At 47.8% G+C, this 19,097-nt stretch overlaps 8 protein-coding genes across 8 annotated transcripts; 4 read left to right on the top strand and 4 right to left on the bottom strand.

Annotated features, from left to right (window-relative positions):
- Positions 1–248: 248 nt before the first annotated feature.
- On the top strand, positions 249–658 carry COCSADRAFT_102302 (uncharacterized protein; the record flags this gene model as incomplete). The annotated part of the gene is made up of 3 exons (XM_007707222.1): positions 249–300; positions 364–488; positions 554–658. The coding sequence occupies 3 exons, from the start codon at positions 249–251 to the stop codon at positions 656–658; spliced, it is 282 nt and encodes a 93-aa protein (XP_007705412.1).
- An 85-nt stretch (positions 659–743) lies between these two features.
- Positions 744–3,001, bottom strand: COCSADRAFT_262070 (uncharacterized protein). Its single transcript, XM_007707221.1, has 3 exons — positions 2,810–3,001; positions 1,244–2,749; positions 744–1,197 (listed from the first exon to the last, which is right to left on the bottom strand). Exons 2-3 carry the CDS (start codon positions 2,707–2,709, stop codon positions 966–968), a joined length of 1,698 nt encoding a protein of 565 aa, XP_007705411.1. The 5' UTR covers positions 2,710–2,749; positions 2,810–3,001; the 3' UTR covers positions 744–965.
- A 1,105-nt stretch (positions 3,002–4,106) lies between these two features.
- Positions 4,107–5,856, bottom strand: COCSADRAFT_41511 (uncharacterized protein; the record flags this gene model as incomplete). The annotated part of the gene is made up of 2 exons (XM_007707053.1): positions 4,107–4,588; positions 4,639–5,856. Coding segments are annotated over 2 exons (1,348 nt in total), but the record flags the coding sequence as incomplete, so codon positions are not given.
- Positions 5,857–7,970: 2,114 nt separating this feature from the next.
- COCSADRAFT_348415 (uncharacterized protein) lies at positions 7,971–9,862 on the bottom strand. The gene is made up of 3 exons (XM_007707220.1): positions 9,687–9,862; positions 8,274–9,637; positions 7,971–8,222 (listed from the first exon to the last, which is right to left on the bottom strand). Exons 1-3 carry the CDS (start codon positions 9,843–9,845, stop codon positions 8,060–8,062), a joined length of 1,686 nt encoding a protein of 561 aa, XP_007705410.1. The 5' UTR covers positions 9,846–9,862; the 3' UTR covers positions 7,971–8,059.
- Positions 9,863–11,366: 1,504 nt separating this feature from the next.
- COCSADRAFT_102959 (uncharacterized protein) lies at positions 11,367–12,266 on the top strand (the record flags this gene model as incomplete). The annotated part of the gene is made up of 1 exon (XM_007707219.1): positions 11,367–12,266. The coding sequence occupies one exon, from the start codon at positions 11,367–11,369 to the stop codon at positions 12,264–12,266; it is 900 nt and encodes a 299-aa protein (XP_007705409.1).
- An 836-nt stretch (positions 12,267–13,102) lies between these two features.
- On the top strand, positions 13,103–14,903 carry COCSADRAFT_153717 (uncharacterized protein; the record flags this gene model as incomplete). Its single annotated transcript, XM_007707218.1, has 5 exons — positions 13,103–13,531; positions 13,592–14,059; positions 14,108–14,311; positions 14,368–14,581; positions 14,656–14,903. The coding sequence occupies 5 exons, from the start codon at positions 13,103–13,105 to the stop codon at positions 14,901–14,903; spliced, it is 1,563 nt and encodes a 520-aa protein (XP_007705408.1).
- Positions 14,904–14,953: 50 nt separating this feature from the next.
- COCSADRAFT_194366 (uncharacterized protein) lies at positions 14,954–16,767 on the bottom strand. Its single transcript, XM_007707217.1, has 3 exons — positions 16,559–16,767; positions 15,889–16,503; positions 14,954–15,814 (listed from the first exon to the last, which is right to left on the bottom strand). Exons 1-3 carry the CDS (start codon positions 16,644–16,646, stop codon positions 15,186–15,188), a joined length of 1,332 nt encoding a protein of 443 aa, XP_007705407.1. The 5' UTR covers positions 16,647–16,767; the 3' UTR covers positions 14,954–15,185.
- A 785-nt stretch (positions 16,768–17,552) lies between these two features.
- On the top strand, positions 17,553–18,927 carry COCSADRAFT_41509 (uncharacterized protein). Its single transcript, XM_007707052.1, has 4 exons — positions 17,553–17,674; positions 17,729–18,397; positions 18,448–18,588; positions 18,645–18,927. The coding sequence occupies exons 1-4, from the start codon at positions 17,584–17,586 to the stop codon at positions 18,770–18,772; spliced, it is 1,029 nt and encodes a 342-aa protein (XP_007705242.1). The 5' UTR covers positions 17,553–17,583; the 3' UTR covers positions 18,773–18,927.
- Positions 18,928–19,097: the final 170 nt, after the last annotated feature.

Below are 19,097 nucleotides of genomic sequence, written 5' to 3'. Positions count from 1 at the left end.
TTGCAGGCGTGTCAAGTGATTTCGTGAAGACGTGTCTGCGGTTCGCGTCAGACCTGGGGGGAAGTCGCGTTGCAAGGGCCGCGGTCGCGCCTGCCCTGCCCTGCCAAGCATCGGGGTCGGACACTGGCAGCTTCCCTTTGCCGACCGCAGTGAACCTCAGCAACCTCGCCCGCAAACGACGCTCCCGCCCACCACTTTCCCCTCGTCCTGCGTGCCATTGACGACAAACACCACCCTGGGCCGCTACTATGACTGTCACAGACTCCATCAAGCATGCCATCGGCCTCGGCGAGCCCCGGAGTGAGTGCGCCCACACATCCAGATGTAGTTGGCTTCGCATACCAGACACTGACGACTACACAGAGGCTACCCGTGAGGAGATGAGCGCTGCTAAGCTGCCCCTGCCCTACAGAGATTCATGCGCACACCTTCTGATTCCGCTGAACCGGTGTCGGTACGAGGAGTACTACCTACCATGGAAGTGCGAGGTGCGGAAAAGCCCATTTTCTGTTGACGTGGGGGGAGCTGCAGACTGACTGACTACGTTGGACAGAACGAGCGACACTCATACGAAAAGTGCCAGTACGAGGAGTTCAAGGAGCGCGTGAAGAAGATGGATGAGCTGAGGGCGGCCAAGGGCGGAGAGCGAAGCAATTAGGGCGTTGACAGGTGCCCATTTAGGGTAGATTACGGAAATGACAGTCATGAGCGGACGCCGCTGCATGTATATACCAAAGCAGCAGAGGACACGCAATTTCAGCACTGAAGACACTCAAAGGCTACCAGGCATGACACCATGGCTTGAGGACATGGCAGCGACTTGGCGCCTTCTTTGAGTACCGCGAGACAGGCTTGATCAGCACTGCAACCCAAACTTACGCTAAAACAAGACTGGAATTGATATTCATTCCAGGATCATGATGGCCTGTATAGGCAGAGACAGATACATATGTGTAGTCGACTGTTTACAGCTTTGGCTTAGGGTCTTCCTGTGCAGCTCTACTCCTCAATTCTTTCCTCAAAATCTTTCCAGACGGGTTCTTGGGTATCGCATCGACAAAGTGCACTCCGCCTTCCAGTCGCTTGTACTTTGAGACACGCTCTGCCAACCATGCTTTGATATTTGCCGCCATTTCCGGCGTGGCATTGACCGAAGACCGAAGCACGATGTATGCGCGTGGCAATTCGGTACCCTCACTGACCATGATTAGCAGGTGTGCCTACATGTGACTGCAAAACTTACGCCTGTACTCCGATGACAGCAGCATCTTGTACCTGGGGATGGTCCAACAACAATGCCTCCAGCTCGGCAGGCGCAACCTGTAGTCCCTTGACCTTGATCAACTCCTTGACTCTGTCCACAATATAAATGTACTGATTGGCATCCACGTATGCTGAGTCTCCAGTCTTCAACCACCCGTCCGGTGTGATGGTCTCCTTTGTCGCTTCGGGCTTCTTCCAGTACCCCTTCATGACATTGGGGCCGCGCATCCAGATTTCACCTTTTTCACCTTGAGGAGCTTCAACCTGGCCTTGGTCATCCAGGACGATCTTTGCCTCAAGGTTCGGATACAGTTCCCCTACGGAGGAACTGGGATACTGGACTGAGGGATAGTGGTTACAGCCAACGCATGTGAGCTCCGTCATACCCCACCCATTTCGGATGCTGATCTTGCCTGGTGGCCAAAGGCGCTCAAGCTCTTGTTTTATTTCGCCACCGAGAGGAGCAGCGCCAGAGCCTACACTCTCCACTGAGCTCAGGTCATAATTCCTGGTTGCAGGGTGCTTGGCCATAAGTACAACGATAGGCGGCACCAAGACAAGATCCGTAATCCGGTATTTCTGCACGTACTCTAGCATCTGCAGCAGATCAAACTTGGCCATCATGTATACTGGGATCTGCTGCTTCAAGGCGCCCATGCAGAACCAGGACTGCGCCATGGCATGGTACATGGGCAGGAAAATGAGATACCTTCTTCGCGGCAACGACTCTTGCCACCCCTCCTCTTGCTCTGGGAGGTACAACTGCTGAACGCAATTCGAAATGTAGTTCCTATGCGTAATCATCACGCCTTTCGCCACGCCCGTTGTACCCGACGAGTAATTCAGCGCAACAACGCGATCCAGCTCTTCTGCGGTGCTCAGCTCGGGCCACGCATACGCATCGCCATGTTCCGGTGTACCCAGCAGCTCCGTCCAGTGCCGAATGCGTCCCAGCTCCGAGTCGCGTTCCACCTTTCTACCTTCAAACGTCGCGGCTCCATCGTCGAAAACAAAAATACAATCCGCACTCAACCCGATTTCTTTCGCGGCTGCAATTCCAGTGTCGATATTGGCTTCAGCGCAGATGAGATACCGCGCCCCGCTGTCCTGTAATTGATATGCCAACTCCCGAGCTACGTAGCTTGGATTCGCGCCCGTGAAGATTCCCTCGGCCATTATCGTACCCATTACCACGGCAGGGAAGAATAGCGTGTTCGACGAGAAGAGCAGCACGCGATCCCCCGGCTGCAGTCCTGCGCGCAGCAGACCCGATGCGAAGCGCTTTGCATACTGCCGGTGGTCGTGTAGCGAGAGAAAATGTGACTCTGGGTTCGTCGCGGAGATGAGAATTGGTGTTTTGGGTAACGGGGCGGTGGGAGAGTCAAAAATGTAGGTTGGGAGGGAGACCTGGGGGACGGGGATTGTGATGCGGGATTTTATGGGCATTGTTGGCTTTCGACTTTGAGTAGCTAGGTATCAAGTTGACCTAGAGATGTGTTAGACGTCTGTATAGCCTCAGCAAATTGTATCAGCATAGCTTTATTACCTTTTTCTTCTCTCCCTCTGGGCAAAAATGATGGGCCTCAAATGTCCTCTTCACGTTGTGTTTATTTAGACAAAATACAATATATAACTTTAAACTTTCCTCCTTTTCTCAACGGGAATCATACCGCTGCTCCCCCCTCCCATCCAGCCTCGTACGAAGCGTCACTCAACCCCCTCGGTTCTCCGCACGCTCAACTACCAAAAGCGGTATTGGCATCAGTGAAAGCGTGTCAAGTTTCTTGGTTCAACTGCTTTGCGTTTAGTGCAACGGGCGTGCTAAGGGTCTGAGCCGACTCGCGTGTGGCGAGTACGTGCGGGGCTCGTGGGCGCGGACCGAGGTTACCGAGTTCCTGGAAGGAAGATTGGGGAATGGGAAATGGGAAATGGGATAGAGAGCTAATGAAGATGGTTTGGTGCAGTTTGGACTAAAGAACCGTGAGGGTATTTGGGATTGTGGTTAGGGGGGTTTGTTGGATTCCGTGTGGTGGTGGCCGGCGGGTTATTTGGGTTTTTGGGTTGCAGTTGTTTTGGATTATCAAGTTTCTTTGGATGAAGTAATTTTTTTCGCTGGACTGGATTCTCTTCCTGCTACTCATCCACTTTGCTGGTTTTATTTTGGGGAAGTTGTTGTTTAGTGGGTAACGGCACAGTGCCCTGCGTATGATAGCGCCTCGTTAGTAAAAATCCAGATCCACACACAGCCTGCGCTTGGCGTTGATTTGCGGCGCTAGTAAAAATAGTTCTCTCCAGAAATGCTAAATTGTCGTAAATGACGTTCCTTTGTCATTGCGTAAATCATGCGAATTGTACCATGTTTTCCAGCAATCGTAGATTGCCAGTTCTCTCGGTTGCTACTAGGCAGGGTACAGGGGAGCCCGGATTGTTGAAGACTCTAGCATCTGGGGTTCCACGTGGGCAAATCGAACATGCAGAAATCGCAGGGCCTTTTATAAAACCTAAAGCGCGAAAAGTTTAGTGTAGTACTAAACAGTACGCTTGTTAGTCCGAACAACGGTCATCCCTGCTTCTTCCCTGCAATCCGCAACGACCGCATTAGCAGTATTCATCTCCCTCGTATTCGGAAGCACGTCATCACGATATAAAAGACGATGTGATTCTCATATTAGATTTCTGAGACGGCGTATTTCGACATCAGATTCACATACGCATCTTTCTTGGAGGCGATGCTGCGTTGGTAGATATCTGGCACTGGGCCCTTGCACTGAGTGTTAGTCGTTGAGCAGCCACAACAGGTTTCAACAATCCGTATATATAGAATAACTCAAATTCGAAAATCATCATCCTAGATTGAAATAAACTATCCGTACTTACCAAGCTATATCCAATCGACTTGCACGTCAAAGAGTGGCGCAGTCAAATACCCATGTACTACATCCTCGTACGCCGTTTACAACACCGTATACTACAATTTCAGCGTGAAGAAATTTGATACAGAGACTACAAAGACTATGTAACTTGAATAAAAAGATCATACAACACCATCCGTTATGCAACATCATCCGCTATGCAACTATCTAGATATGTGGGTTTCAAGGAAAAATCAACTTGGGAGTTGAAATGTAGATATGCTAAACACAGGAAGGTACAAAATGAGAAAGGAGATATAGAAGAAACTGCCTTATACTACCCTCATGAGATGTACCGATTTGGATGGTAAATCTCCGGGTTGAAGTATGAAGTCACAGACAGCCCTGTCTTCTTAAACGAGCATGTGATATAGGTATGCAGGCCAAGTTCAGAGTCGAGAGATCTATGTGAACTGCAATCGCGGTTAGTTACGAATGCGGAAGCTCAACATGCGTTACTTACAAGATATCCGAAAGTGCTTGCACGTATTTACCCGCTGTTGCAGAGTGTCCGCGACGCTCAAAGTACGTGGCCAATCCCTGAGCAATGGAGAGATCGTTCTTGGCATAATGACGTACAGGAATATACACCTTGGGAACTATGTCGTATGACGTGGGTTTGATTTCGAAGTAGTACAGAATACCCGAGGTCCGGTGCGGGACGTTCGGTAGCTCTTGGTCCGAGGGGAAGTATTCTGGCAGACCAAGGACCAGAGACCACAATTCGCGCAAACTAGCCAATGAAGCAGGGTCGAGAGGTTTACTGGCGCCCAGTGAAAGCATTCTACATACGCTGTCGAAGGATGTTTCTCTGTGGCGGACGTAGATCTTGACTCGTGACTTGACGGGGACGACACAGTCGATGCTAACGATTTCGATCTGGGGACGACTTGGACTAGTTTTGGAGAACGTCGTCAGGTCGGAGTTGAACCTGCGAAAGTTGTTCATGAAGATGGATCCAAGATGCGCCTTGCATGAGTCGATTGCTTGGACCACCAGTTCGGGAACTGGCGTATCTGTCTCGACCGCCTTCAGGCCAGGGATAAAGTAAGCCTTCAAAGAAGGAGTTCCGACATCGAGGTCGAAAGCAACAAAGTGCTGCGAACGCCCGTTTACCGAAATATGTTTTGTGTCGAGCTTCTTGTGGGTGGTGGTCAGAGCCTCGGAGAATGCGTCGAAAATGGTCAGGTCCAGACTGCTGTGGAACGCTGGCCGGAGCGTATCGATAAGTTGAAATACCATCTTCTCATTCAGAGGGTCGGCTGAATTACCCGCATGTTTTCCGATTGGCTCTATGGAGAAGCGAACGCGTGACTCTCCGGCTGACATGCCCCATTCCCAACTCAATTCAAGAGGGGAGCAGTCATCGGTCATGAAGCTTTCCCACCCATTGGGGTGGCCTTCGGGCGAGGGTCTTCTACCAAGAGCTGGTAGAATATACATGTAGTAAAACAACAAATGTTTATGCTGTGTATCTTGATCGTACCCAATTAATTCCATCATGCGCGCAAGGATTGGCCCAGTCGTTTCCCACCAGAAGCGAGCATCTTCGTCAAAAACGGTCAGTGATTCATTGAGGGATATCCATACTCCTAGGTTCTTTTGCTTCCTCTTTTTCGGTTCCTTAGGTTTCCTTGCTGCAAGGCTGCGAATTCTTCGAAAGAGACGAATAATCTGCATTGTATGATGGATATTTGCTCGAAATTCGAGGGAGGAAAAACAATAATAATACATATGCATATGCATAGGTTTCACAAGCCTGCGTCATTTGTCCAAAACCATTACACCCTGTACACGTGTCGTTGTCCCCGCAGAAAGCATGTCAGCACGAGGGAGGGGTCTAGGAATCTTACATGCGCAATCGTTGGCCGCAGATTGAAGGGTCTAGTCCAGATTGGCCTAGATCTATGCACCATTCACGCGGGTATATTAGACAAACAATGCTGATGGTTGTGAAGCCAACATTTATAATACCTGTTCCGTATTTCCAACACAGATTTGTTGTTAGTAATGTATTCAAAGCTAAGCGGGCTGTCGGGGTCTTCTCGGTCGAAAAGAACCTCACGTCTGGGTGCTTTTTTCAGACTTGCGGCTTCGTGATGTGTAGTATCGTAGTATTATCTGAGATAGTCGATAGCTTGTTCGGAACACCATACCATAGTAGCACTAACACACCGCCTAATTCTGTAGACCGGAAGCGAAACTACACCGCCCTAAGGGGACGTTTGGCTAAAAAAAACGATCGATCTTGTAATTATGCAAGTAAAATACTAGTGTGGAAATAGAACCGAAAATGCGGTGTTAGAGAGAACGCGAAATATGTCTGAATTTGGAGGTTGATTGACTGGATACAAACCGAAGGATCTACAGAGTTTTAGTTAAACAGATAGAAAAGACTTCATGTGGCGTTGGATGTGCATTTACTAATAGAAAAGGTCCACTTAAGTTTTTTTTTCTGAGCTGCTGATCACACAATTGTCAGTGGACCAATCATTTGCAAAGATCTTGGGAAAATCCAGAGATATCGGCTTTTTCTACCGCACCACTCGCTGAGACATCTCCTCGGGGCTTTGCATTTTTGTTTTTTATCAATTTCGTTTTTCTCACACGGGCTAGAATCAGCCCCCATAGAATGACGAGTGTACTTCCCCATTGACAGCCACATTCCAAACTTCAGGATATAGCTTTTAGTGTGACGTCTGAGGACTCGTTGTAGCAGGTGCTCTAGCGTATCTCAAACGTCGGTGAGATAACCGGCCCGTTTGGTTTGTCTGCACTATTGGCATTCAAAAGAGTCATGTGCACAGCGGCTATCTTCTGTTTGGTATTTTTCGGAACCTGCATACCTACTGCAAACACACAGCCCTCGCATGAACTAACACAGTCTCCTCTTTCACTGTCAGTACTGCATTGTCAAGTTGTGGGAGTACCATGAATGCTCAATTCACTTCGTGAGCACTAGACTCTCCTTTGTTAAGAGGCCTCCCGAACATAGCGACTATGTTGTCAGCAATCAATTTGAGAACATGGAGAGAGGCAGAGATGACATCTTAGCAACGGGTGCCGAGCATTCACTGCCAGACGTTAAGGAATGCGTATACGCACGGGCACAGTACACGTAGGTTAAGCCCTGTTCTGAGTCGTAATCAGACTAGTTTAGTTTCTTCGCAGCTTCTAGCGTACCGTGTATTTTCATGGTCTCAGCAAAGCGAGTCAGGATCGGTAACAGCGCTAGACTTGGACACGTCGGTCTGGTGGAGTGATGTATAAACCAACGTACACATGCATTACCCCTCGCGGCTATCTGCCAAGAAAAACAATATCTTCGAGGCAATCTAGAATAGTACAGATGCCTTGCCAACCACGAATTCATCGCTGGAATCTACTGTGCCCCACATGCAGAGCCGGATTCCGCTGCAGTTTTGGGGTGGATGGAAGCGGTGAGAAAATGTCATTCTTGATGCATTGTCGTGACAATATATCTTCTAGAGATTTGTGAGTTACTCTGAAGTATATGCGGCTAAAGCTAGAGGTATTAAGACAACACGGCTGTTCTGTTGGATAAAGCGTCAAGGAGCTCTCTCACGGTGGTTACAGCCAAACTTTATCACTCAAAAGGTGCTACTAGCCGTTATATAGTCGTAGGGCTTGTAGTTGGATCATAGAGATTTATCCTCTCCGTGTTTAATTATTGGAGTTTTAGGTAGCTTCTTGAAGAAGGAAGATGCTTTCTGATCACTGTGGAAGCCAGTTCAACAGCGAAAGAATCGCGTGAAAACGTGAGAAGTGAAGTTGACGATGATTGTACTTGCTGTTTACATTCCTGTTCTGTCTTTCCATCGTGTTTGACACAGACTGGAGGTGGTGTTACATCCCAGCGATTTTCATTTCCGATAAAACGTACTCATACGGTACTTGGTCTCTCCCTCATATGGCCTAAGATCTGCCAGCGCCTGTTCTCCTTCCCTTTCAATAGTATTTCCGATCCTATCGCTTCGTGGCTTGATGCTTACTTTGAAGATATTTGGACGCATGTTTAGGCCGTTGCTGTGATGTGGTTAGCTTTAGGTTTGTAAGGGGAAATTATGATCGACCTACGTATAGTCAAATATGTCGACGGGAACAGGCTTTCCACTTTCGTCTAGTGCTGGTTCAATCTTGAAGCCCCATATCAGTCGCGCAACTGTCAACCATGTTCCCTGTTCAGCAAGTGCCTGTCCTGAGCACACTCGTCGTCCCCAGCCGAAAGTCATGTACCCGCGTTCGCCAGGGAAAGGCCGTGAGTCCGGATGGTCTTTCAGGAACCGATTCGGATTAAAACGATCTGGGTCCGGAAATTCGCGTTCATTATGATGTATTGCCCATACATTGCCCTGCACCCATGTTGACTGTGGAATGAGATAACCCTTATAATAGTCGTCTTGCACTGGTGCATGAGGTTGCCCACCAATAATGGCTACAGAACGCCAACGGAACAATTCTTTAACAAAAGCGCGTATGTAGGGTAGGCTTGCTTCGTCCTCAAATGACGGACTTCGGTCTGGCCCTACCACACGATCTAACTCTTCTCTGGCTGCTTCGAGAGTTTCCGGAAAAGCGCGCATCGCAAGTATCGCTGTGATGAGGGTACTACTCGAAGTATCCGACCCTGCACCAAACAAATTACCAGCCAAGGAAGATATCTCTTCCTTCCTCAGTCCGTACTTTTCTTGTTCTCTAAACAGCATCTTTACGTAGCAGTCATCGTGACCTGGCTTCTCATTGGCTTCGCTCGCCAGTGAATAGAAGAAGTCATGACCGCGGTGTGACTTTTTCTTCGATCCCATTCCGTGTTTCCAGGGTGCATACTCCGTCGGTATACGAGCTAATGCAGGAAATGTCTCCATCAACATCGGAAAAGTCTTGCCAGGCACATTGAGGTCGGCGGCGCGATGCATCAATGCAATTACTTCTGTAATGATAGGGTCCTCCGGACTTGAAACTCGCCTCCCAAAGCCAATGATCGATACCACACTCGTTGCGTATCGCTCAAAGTGCGCCACGTATTTCTCCGGGGTGCGAATCAAGTCAAGAGCAACGACTTTGCTTTCGTCATTTTGAAAGTTACGATATTTCTTTACCTGCTGAATGCCAACGCCTTGGTGTGTTAGCTTACGCAGCATCCGAAACCGTTCACGTTGAGCTGGGGTTGTAGTGATTAGGTTGACGAGGTTATTCTGACCAGAGCCCAGCTCTGCAAAGACCAACATGCGGGGTCGCGAGCAGTATATGCCTGCCCTCTTCTCAAGAAGCTCATTCGCTGTCCATGCATCATTAATCCATACAGTTGGATTTCGCCCGATCCAATATGTGATGAGTGGTGTATTCAATTTCTTGGACAGCTCTTCAAAATAGATCCATGGTTTGTTGTCTGGTAGTTGGAATGTGTTTCCGACGATAGGGTATGGGAAGGGCCCAGGGGGCTTCTTAGCATCAGTAAAGTAGTTAGTCTTTTTGTCACCATGACCTTACCATCTTCGATCTCATATACAGCATCCAGGCATAGTCGGCGAGAATACCGAGCGCGGCTATCGCAAAGACTGCGAGGGCGACGTTACCAGCACCGAATTTTGAGATACCATGTTGCAAGTAGTGAACCGGTAGCGCCTCGAAAAGTTGCTCAATCGCCATGTTGCCGAAAGGTGTGTGCTCTTCCTGTTGAGGTGTTCAGACAAAAGACGCTCGAGCTCTTGGAGGTGCGTTCATCAAGGCAAATCAATACAAGCGACAATGAATAGCAATGATCCACTAATGTACCCGATGACCCAGGATTCAATATCAGCTTGCAGATTTACTACCGCCATACCTCTCTGCAACTCCTAGTGCAGCCCTTTTTAGAGACTCACTTGCGTAGGGTGGGCCACTCCACATCCCGAGGGTGGGGCATGAACGTCGGGTAAAGTTGAACCTTGTGAGGACTGCAACCTGTTTGAAAAGGCCAAAGTCGGAAGCTCTTATTGGCTCTATTGCGTCGCCTATTTAAGCATCTGTGTATCTGGCGTCACCAATGGAGTCTATGGGAAAGGTAATAACCAGACAAAGTTTCATTGGCTGGGATCATATTGCGACGTTTCTTTGTGACGTGATTGAGCGACGTGTTGGGCATTATTGGTCTGTTGTCCGTTTCAGCCGTTGACTCGTTCTTGTGAACATCGCATACTAGCATTAGTAACATTACGCAACCGCTCGTCATCGCCATCCCTAGTAACCGTATCGCTGTAACGCCGTGCCAACAACAACAACAACATCGAAACATTGTGGAATTGGGGCTGCGATCTTGAAAGAACAACGCTTGAAAACAGGTGATGTGCGGAGAGCATTGATATAGCTCATTGGACTTATCAGCAGCAAGTATCAGATCAGCTTGGCATGATAAATAAAAATTCCATAATGATCCATTAGCAAGTTCTTTCAGTGTCATGTCCCACTGGAACCATGGTCCCAACTACCCTTATAAAAGATGTGATTCTTCATGCGCACAGACAGGAAAGAATTATGCCACTTTTTACATCCCTACGACGAACGAACAAGTCACTGTGTCACCGAAACTTCAGGAAACGAGTTATGGCTAGAGATGTGGCGATGCTTGAGTATTTCGTCGAGGGAGAGGAAGACCCATTACAAAATTATCGTAAGTTGGATGATCTACCTGGAGAGATACTGAGCATGATCTCCGGGTACTTGACGAACAAACAATTACGCGAGTTTCGAGGAATCGGCAGCCGCCATATCACGCAACACATAGACCATACCTTTGTAAATACAATATAATCTAGTTCAATATAAATATCCGCTGACAGGTCTTTATAGGCTCAAGCGCACTTCCGTCATCGCATCTGTAAAACAACCAACCGCAGTGTCAGACACCTCGAAAGATTAAGCATCCCACGCTTCGTCAAGCATATTCACACATTGGAAATTCGTCTCGACCTCGGATATCGTATTCAAAAACTGGGAGAAGAAGGATTACCAATCCTCGATGGACTTGTCACATTGGAAATGCTCGATGAAGCAAGACTTTTTGCTGCCGTTGAATATATCTTCAAACAAGCACCGCAACTACAGGAACTGATCATTCGAGCACCAGAAGGCCAGGTTTATACAAAAGACGGAAATCTAATGGCTAGGCCAGTGCCCGAAGACTACGAAGAGATGTGCGATGACGGGTTGGAAGGGCTCTTAATTCTACATTCTGGACAGCATCAGAGCATTGATGCCTACACCATTTGCGATTTTGTCTTCCAACTGGTACGCTGCACACAGAAGAGAGCACCACGTCTTGAGATGCTCAGAATCTTGGATTTTGCGAAATCAGAGTGGCAGTCATGGCTGGCTTCGGCAGAATCGATACTCGACGGAATGGCATATGTCCCAGTTTTGCAGAACTTGACTACCATAGACTTACAGCTGGAGATGTTTCCCAGCAGTGAAAACAGTTGCATGTCAAACCTTGTCGAGATTACCAAGCAAAATGCCAACCTGAAAGTCCTGAGAATACGCACAAGTCCAAGAAGTATTAGGTATTACCGCACCAGCAGCGAGAATTGGGCGCCGTTACTTCAACAGCTTGGCAGCGATCCTCCATTTCGCCTCCGGACACTTGAATTTGATGGACTTATTTCAAGTGAATCGGCACCAACTCTGGACCGTATTGTCGATACACACTCTCCGACCCTCCGCCGGCTCGTCCTGGAGCATACTAATTTCCACTATCCAAATACCCTCCATGCTCTCTTCAGCTCTCTAGCAAAGTCCAATGTGAACTATTTTGAATCAAACTGGCTATACCTCCATCGAGGGTATTACCTGTTAGCCGGTAGGGTGTACTTTCAAACGGTTTTCGAAGAAGTCATTGAGCCGACAATCTCACATATCAATGAGTGCGACGAAGAATCTTGCTGGGACTGGGTCAAAGTTTTCTGGGATGTCAGCAGTATTGACACCCCATTGGTCTTCGATAATGAAGATGGCTGGCGCGGGGAGGGTTGGATGAAACACTGCTTCATGAATACAGTTGCGTCTATTGATTGCGGCGCTATAAGAGACTATTGAGGAAGATAATTGTCAACATTAGCTATAGTTCTGTAGCAAAAAGACGGGGGTGTTTGGATTACCGCCTTCAGGACAGAAGCACATGAAATACCAATAGTCACGCTATGCGCTTCGAGGTTTATTTATCCACCCAATCACCACACAAACAAAAAATCTCTCTGATCCTACTGATGACACTCTAGGGCAAAATCAGCTATCCCTGTAAATAAGATAATGCATATTTATGGAGTTACACAATTATGTACCCATCCATTCCAGCCAACGGGATCAGTTGGCGCGCCCCACAAACTTGCCCCACATGAATGGATAGGGTCGTAGCATACCCTCATCTTCTTTCTTGTATGGTGTTGACTTTCTTGGCTACGAGAATGGTCACTATTGCACCTCTTCTAACACAAATCCCGCCAAAGTTTTAGCCAAGCTGCTGACCTTGCGGAAATCAGTAAAGATGCTGAGCAAAGATTGAGACACAAGATAAGGCGGATAATGCATAGGCGAATAATCATGCAATATGTGGCATTGAGGAAGAACCACCATTGGCCTAGTGGATCTAACTGCAGCTTGAACATTCAATGCTAAGCTCAAACTATAGCTACGGTGAAGCGGGGTACATATGCTTTATGACCACTATCGGCAAATACTGCACGTCGGGATTAGCTAACCGGTGCCAATCTGCCTAGTTGCATCCAGAAACGAGTCTTCAGTCGGATTGTGGAGGTCCTTGCACACCTGTGTATGAAAGGTTTTCAACAACCTGATCTCCCTGATTACCAATCTTTGTCTTTCCCACCAGCTTCTTCTCCTTTCTACGCGGAACTTCGAAAATAGTCATCACAATGCCGGAACTCGACAGCAGTTTGCTGTCCAATTGGAAATGCGTCGCAGCATGCACCCTTGTCTCAATGTCAACGTTTCAATACGGCGTTGACTTTGGCGCCATCGGTGGACTGCAAGCTATGCGTGGCTTCCTCGAAGTCTTTGGACATCCCGATCCCGCCAGTCCAACCGGCTGGAATATCTCGACTGAGCGACAGCAGCTCATGTCCTCTCTGATGACTTTGGGTGCGTTCGTTAGCTCAGGATTTGCAGGAGTTGGGGCGAAGAAGTTAGGAAGACGACACTGTTTGTGGCTAGCCAGTGCGCTTTGCTGTGTCAGTAACATTGTCATGATGACTACGACAAACACTGCAGGGTTATATATTGGCAGGCTGCTGATCGGACTTGCGAATGGCTGGTATATGACATTCTCGCAGCTGTACATCCAGGTAAGGCTGTAAATGTAAACCTACTCGCCACAACGGTTTGGTTGCTTAACGTCGCGACAGGAATCTGCACCAGCCCATTACCGCGGTCTTCTCATATCCGTATATCAAATATGGGTTTCGATAGGTACCCTTGTTGGCACTGTGGTCGATAACGCAACACATGACATGAATGGCCGCAAAGCGTACCACATCCCACTAGGAGTGATATTCATTGTTCCATTTCTCATGTCCATTGGTTTGTTCTTCATCCCCGAATCACCACGTTGGCTCGTTTTGGTCGGGAAGAACGAGCAAGCTGAGAAATCGCTGCTTTGGATGCGTCCAAATCCAGCGAACGTACCCAACGAAGTTGCCGAAATGAAGGCAGCCATCGATGCTGAGAAAGCTGTCAATGCCAGTACAAGTTTCATGGATATCTGGCGGAATCCAGTTGATCGTCGACGCACGTTGCTGTCTATTGCAGCAGTGTCTACTCAAGCTGCATCTGGTGCCATGTTTGTAATTGCCTATGGCACGTACTTCTTCCAGGTAAGCTGCAAATGTTTCTATCTCACGTAAATACTGACTTCGATGTAGATGGCAAACGTTGGCAGCCCTTTCATGAACACATGCATCTTGATTGCCGTCGGTATTGTTGCGGTAACGGTCAATAGCTGTATCATCTCAAAAGTTGGACGGCGGCGTATCTTCCTCATGGTCGGTCTCTCAATTTGCGGTATCACCCAGATGATCATCGCAGCTGTTTACCACGTCAATCCTCGCACTACTCGCACCGGAAAGGTACGTCATATTTGAGCTGAGAACTGATTGTCGCTTTCCATACTAACAGAAACAAGATAATCGTTGGAGTTTCTGTCGTGTACATTTGCGGGTACAACGGCATGATTGCGGCTTACTCCTGGCTTGCTGGCGGAGAAATTCCATCACAGCGCTTGCGGTCGTATACTTTCGGCGTTGCATCTGCCGTTGCCTTTGCCGCTGCTTGGCTCACTACTTTCACAGCACCCTATTTTATCAATCCTGAATCTCTCAACTGGGGACCAGAATATGGTTAGTTTCCTTTCTTGGTTGCCTTGCCATGTTCCCGCAGATTCCTTCTACAGCAGTGCTGACTTCCTGACTAGGTTGGATATGGGGACCATCTTGCTTTATCACAGTCGTTTGGGTTTACTTTTATCTACCAGAGATCAAGGATCGCACACTCGAAGAGGTCGACGAGATGTTTGAAGCGAGACTTCCAGCCCGCAAGTTCAGAAAGTATGTATGCGTTGGTCATTATCTACAAGGTAGAGATGAGAAGATCGAACGGGGCGATAGTGAGAAGAACGAGGCTGTACGTCAGGAAGTTGTTAGTATGGAGAAGCGTGACTAAGATTGTCGGTGAATGGTAAAACAGTTTGCGAGTCTGTTTCTGAGCATGTAGCTGTATTATGTCTGTATTGACTGTTTATGAAATTTTCTGCTCATCTTTCTAGAAAAATATACACATCATGTTCGTAAAATATGGCAACTACGCCTCTCTACAATGTATAATTTGGGGTGAACCTAAACGTATGTGAGAATACTTGCATGCGTTTCATTAATAAGAATAAACATTACAAAAGCGATTATAAGATTGCTTTCATCGAGATCGTTCGCCAGACTTAGGCCCAACCTACGTAGCCACGCTCACAGCCTTGTTGATTGCCTCATCCCCTACCTCTTCCGCATGCTTCTGTGCATCATGCAGGAATACCCAATCCTCTCTTGGGAACTGTATGATGGTAGGGTCTTTCTTCACCTTCTCCCAATCCGTCTTGTGCCACATATCTCTAGTAGTCTCCCCCGTCTTCTGCACCGCTTTCACACGTTCATACCGTACATCTTGATATGCTCTCAATGCTCCTTTAACATTCCCTTTACCTGCCTTCCTCAGCAGCACTGCCAGTGTAACACTGTCTTCCAATGCCTGGGTTGCGCCCTGTGCACTCGTCGGCAGAAATGGGTGGGCGGCGTCTCCTAGTAGACATATGCGACCATGGCCGGGTGCAGACCCATATCCAGAGACCCAGTTGGGCAGCGGGTCCCGGTAAACAAGCTTCCAATCCACCAGTTTTTCTTCCGGTGTCTTAGAGACGATTTTCCAGCACATAGGGTCCCAGCCTTCAAGGACTGTGCGCACATCTTTGAGATAGCCAGGGAATGACCAGGACTCTTTGATGTCATGCGAATCACGGTGGGTCAAAACCCAGCAGCAGTCCGAGCCATTCTTTATAGTACTGAAGAGAAAGTGTACGTCGGGGCCTAATGTCCGTGTCAGTTGCTACCACTTATAGCATGCTTAGATCAATGGTTACAGAGGACAAAGAAAGACCTACCAATCCAGCCATTGAATGTATCGCCATTCTCGCAAAACTGCTTAGTCTCCGGATCCGCAATCATGTCTTTGTTCGAAAACCATGCTCTCCAAACCGCATAACCACTACTCTTTGGTTTGTCTTCGTATCCGAGCACTAGTTTTCGGGCTTTGCTTCTAACACCATCACTTGCCACTACAATGTCACCAGCCACTCTCGTTCCGTCCACGAGCACAATGCCTGCTTCCTTTTCATCCTCCCAGTAATGCTCGATCTTTTGTCCCAAATTGATTTCTACACCAATCTCTTTCGCATATTCGAAAACAATTTCATGAAGCTCACCCCTGTGCCCGTTAAAGTTGGGCGCTTCGTCATTGCGCGGCGGCGTCTTTTGGTTGACTACTATTTCTCCAGTGTCCCACTTGTGAATGTTGAAACCATAATTGGTCAAGTCGATGGAGACCTTGCGCATTTCACGCGCCACGCGGCCGTCGCTCCAGCGTGCGAAGATGCGACCCCCATTAGGCCCGAAAGTAATGATGTCGCCAAGAACCTTGAGAGAGGGGAAAGATTCGTAGATTACAGGTGTGTGGCCATGACGGATACATTCTATGGCCGTGGACAGGCCACCAAAACCTAGTTGATCTCTTTTAGAAAGTGGACATGTTGTGAACCCTTGGCTAGTATGTACCTGCACCGACAATGATTACTCTAATGCCTGTTTTTGGGACGGTACCATTGGCCTGGATTTCATTTCCATCTGTCTTTAAAGAAGTCATTTTCGGCGGGTTGTTCTCTAGTTTTGCACGGACTGGGAGTTCAGAATGAAAAGAAATGTCGCGCCCAGAATGTAACAATGAAAGAATACGACAAAACTGATCACAGTACTCGATGTGGGTGTGAACCTCGTTCCCGAAAGCGCGGGGCAAAACAGCCCGCCACTTCCCGAAGGTGTAGTACTAGTACTATCTGCCGATCTGTAAGCTTGATACCTGGATTCAGGCATACAGGCGACATTCCTCCAACGACCTGCACACCTACGCGAGCATGGGACACTGCACGTCACTCTGCAGGCTCATTCGCGGTATATTGAATTCCGTGGAGAAGAGCCTGAATGATACATACACACGGGTACGTAGATCCGTCTACGAACCAGGCGATATACGTGCCCCACATCGTCACCAGCTTCCCCGCTGGCTTTCCCCGCACCTACTACGTGCTCTTCATCAAGTCTAGTCCACCCAATCCTTGCTGTCAGAATGAGGCGCAAAATGCTTGCCGTTAAACTACTACAATGGAAAGCGAATGTAAAACATATCTGCAATCATCCTTCATGCGAACCAAAATGCGTCTCTGGCGTTAATAAAGTCATTTTTTCATGTCTGCGATCGAGGTGACAGCCTCCAGAAACGTGGACAGAGGCTGTGGTTAGCTCAATTCTACTTATTCTGGGGATTTATGGGTCTACATGTCGTTGAGTGGGTGGGCAAAATACAACATGCAGGCATGGTATATGCAGGACTCAGGTGATCTGAGGGAATAGTAAGTGAAGATCGCAGCTGAGAATCTCAGCTCAGCAATTAGTTGCAGTGCAACACGGACTCAATATATCATGCATACGTGCTAATGCAGTACTCCATACCAGATAATCTAAGTTTCTCGAGTAGCATATTCACAGTTTCAAGAAGCCCGGAAATCTATACAGTACTATCCGCCATGGCGGCTTTGACACATCCGGAATGGAATCAGGAAACAGGTGGGCTAGAGGTTGCCAAAGCCTTTGCAGATCAGATTCGTGGAAAGAACGGTAGTTTTGCTTGATCCTCATACTGATATGGGCAACTAACTGAATAGTTGATAGTACTGATTACCGGTGTATCTCCAGAAAGCATTGGATCTTCAATTGCTCTCTCGATCGCTTCTCAAGCACCCACCCTTTTGATACTCGCCTCGCGCACCGAATCGAAACTTGAACAAGTACGCAAGGCCCTACAAGATGCCTACCCCGGAACTACAACCAAACTTGTGGTTCTCGATTTGATGTCGCAAGACTCCGTTAGGAAGGCGGCAAAAGAGGTTTCAGAATTGGCTGATCGCCTGGACTTGATCATCAATAATGCAGGCCTTATGACCAAGACTCGCCGGACGACCGCGGAGGGTCTCGAGGCTCAGTTTGGTGCGAATCACATCGGTCACTTTCTACTCAACAACCTTCTTGTACCCCAACTTTTGAAGTCCGCTGCATCATCTACTCCGGGGGCGACACGTATCATCAACGTCTCATCGCAAGGTCACCGCCTGAGTGGCATTCGTTTTTCAGATTACAATTTAGAGAAGAGTAATGAGGAACTTCCGGAAGAAGAACGATACACGCCCGTTTCCCCTTTATTTGCTAAGATTCCAAGCCGCAATGGATACCACGGATTTGCAGCATACGGCCAATCGAAGACTGCAAACATTTTGTTTTCCATAGGTATCAACGAAAAGCTTGGAGGCAAAGGGATAAGGAGCTATGCTCTTCACCCCGGAGGTAAGTATTCACTTTTGCAACAATCCAGAAGTTCTCTCTGATGTGCGTAGCGATACCAACCAACATGAGTCGTGATCTTGATTCTGATTCTGAAGAGCTAGAAGCGATTGGGAAGACAATGACGTTTTTGAAGAATCTTGACCAAGGCGCCGCAACAGTGTTAGTAGCAGCACTGGACCCAGCCTTGAACGGTATGAAGCCTTCCAAGGCCTTCTGAATGAGAGGCTAAGCACTGACGTTTGTTTAGACGAGAAAGGAATCTTTCTCGATGATTGCCAAATTAGCAACGCAGCGCCACACGCAACTGATCCGGACAAGGCTAAAAAGCTTTGGGAGTTAAGCGAGAAGCTGGTAGGGACCAAGTTTAATTTGTGATGCGATGGCACTACTGCCTATCAAGTTCACAAGCACTTGGTCATTGAGTATGTAGTCGACCGACCAAATAAGACATACTCATCCATATCCATATCCCTCTTGCTTCTAAAATTGCTGATAGACATAATTGTTAAAATTTTTTATATGCATTTGTTCAGAAAGCATCATTTCATCATCTCTCGCGTAAAAGATATATGTGTGGCAAATACAAGTCATCTGACACCTCATCGGATACTATCATACTGAGCATTTTCTTAAAGTGTTCTACACCTTACTATAAACGGAACAAACATTATCAAAAAAACATAACCACTTGACCCCTTCA

This window comes from Bipolaris sorokiniana (genome assembly GCF_000338995.1).
Source record: "Bipolaris sorokiniana ND90Pr unplaced genomic scaffold COCSAscaffold_18, whole genome shotgun sequence".
In the NCBI taxonomy this organism is placed as follows: domain Eukaryota; kingdom Fungi; phylum Ascomycota; class Dothideomycetes; order Pleosporales; family Pleosporaceae; genus Bipolaris; species Bipolaris sorokiniana.
The sequence above is the reverse complement of the archived record's forward strand: the minus strand, read 5'-3'. Positions and strand labels throughout refer to the sequence as shown.

What these genes read in the sequence shown, in the direction of transcription:
- COCSADRAFT_41509 (XM_007707052.1), top strand. Translation starts at nt 17,584, where the DNA reads ATGGCGGCTTTGACACATCCGGAATGGAATCAGGAAACAGGTGGGCTA. An exon ending in CTATGCTCTTCACCCCGGAG is followed by an intron (nt 18,398 to 18,447) that starts GTAAGTATTCAC and finishes TGATGTGCGTAG; the next exon opens with CGATACCAACCAACATGAGT. An exon ending in ACTGGACCCAGCCTTGAACG is followed by an intron (nt 18,589 to 18,644) that starts GTATGAAGCCTT and finishes ACGTTTGTTTAG; the next exon opens with ACGAGAAAGGAATCTTTCTC.
- COCSADRAFT_262070 (XM_007707221.1), bottom strand. Translation starts at nt 2,709, where the DNA reads ATGCCCATAAAATCCCGCATCACAATCCCCGTCCCCCAGGTCTCCCTC. An exon ending in GCTGTCATCGGAGTACAGGC is followed by an intron (nt 1,198 to 1,243) that starts GTAAGTTTTGCA and finishes AATCATGGTCAG; the next exon opens with TGAGGGTACCGAATTGCCAC.
- COCSADRAFT_348415 (XM_007707220.1), bottom strand. Translation starts at nt 9,845, where the DNA reads ATGGCGATTGAGCAACTTTTCGAGGCGCTACCGGTTCACTACTTGCAA. An exon ending in TGTATATGAGATCGAAGATG is followed by an intron (nt 9,638 to 9,686) that starts GTAAGGTCATGG and finishes GATGCTAAGAAG; the next exon opens with CCCCCTGGGCCCTTCCCATA. An exon ending in GTCGACATATTTGACTATAC is followed by an intron (nt 8,223 to 8,273) that starts GTAGGTCGATCA and finishes ACCACATCACAG; the next exon opens with CAACGGCCTAAACATGCGTC.
- COCSADRAFT_194366 (XM_007707217.1), bottom strand. Translation starts at nt 16,646, where the DNA reads ATGACTTCTTTAAAGACAGATGGAAATGAAATCCAGGCCAATGGTACC. An exon ending in AGTAATCATTGTCGGTGCAG is followed by an intron (nt 16,504 to 16,558) that starts GTACATACTAGC and finishes GAGATCAACTAG; the next exon opens with GTTTTGGTGGCCTGTCCACG. An exon ending in TACATTCAATGGCTGGATTG is followed by an intron (nt 15,815 to 15,888) that starts GTAGGTCTTTCT and finishes CACGGACATTAG; the next exon opens with GCCCCGACGTACACTTTCTC.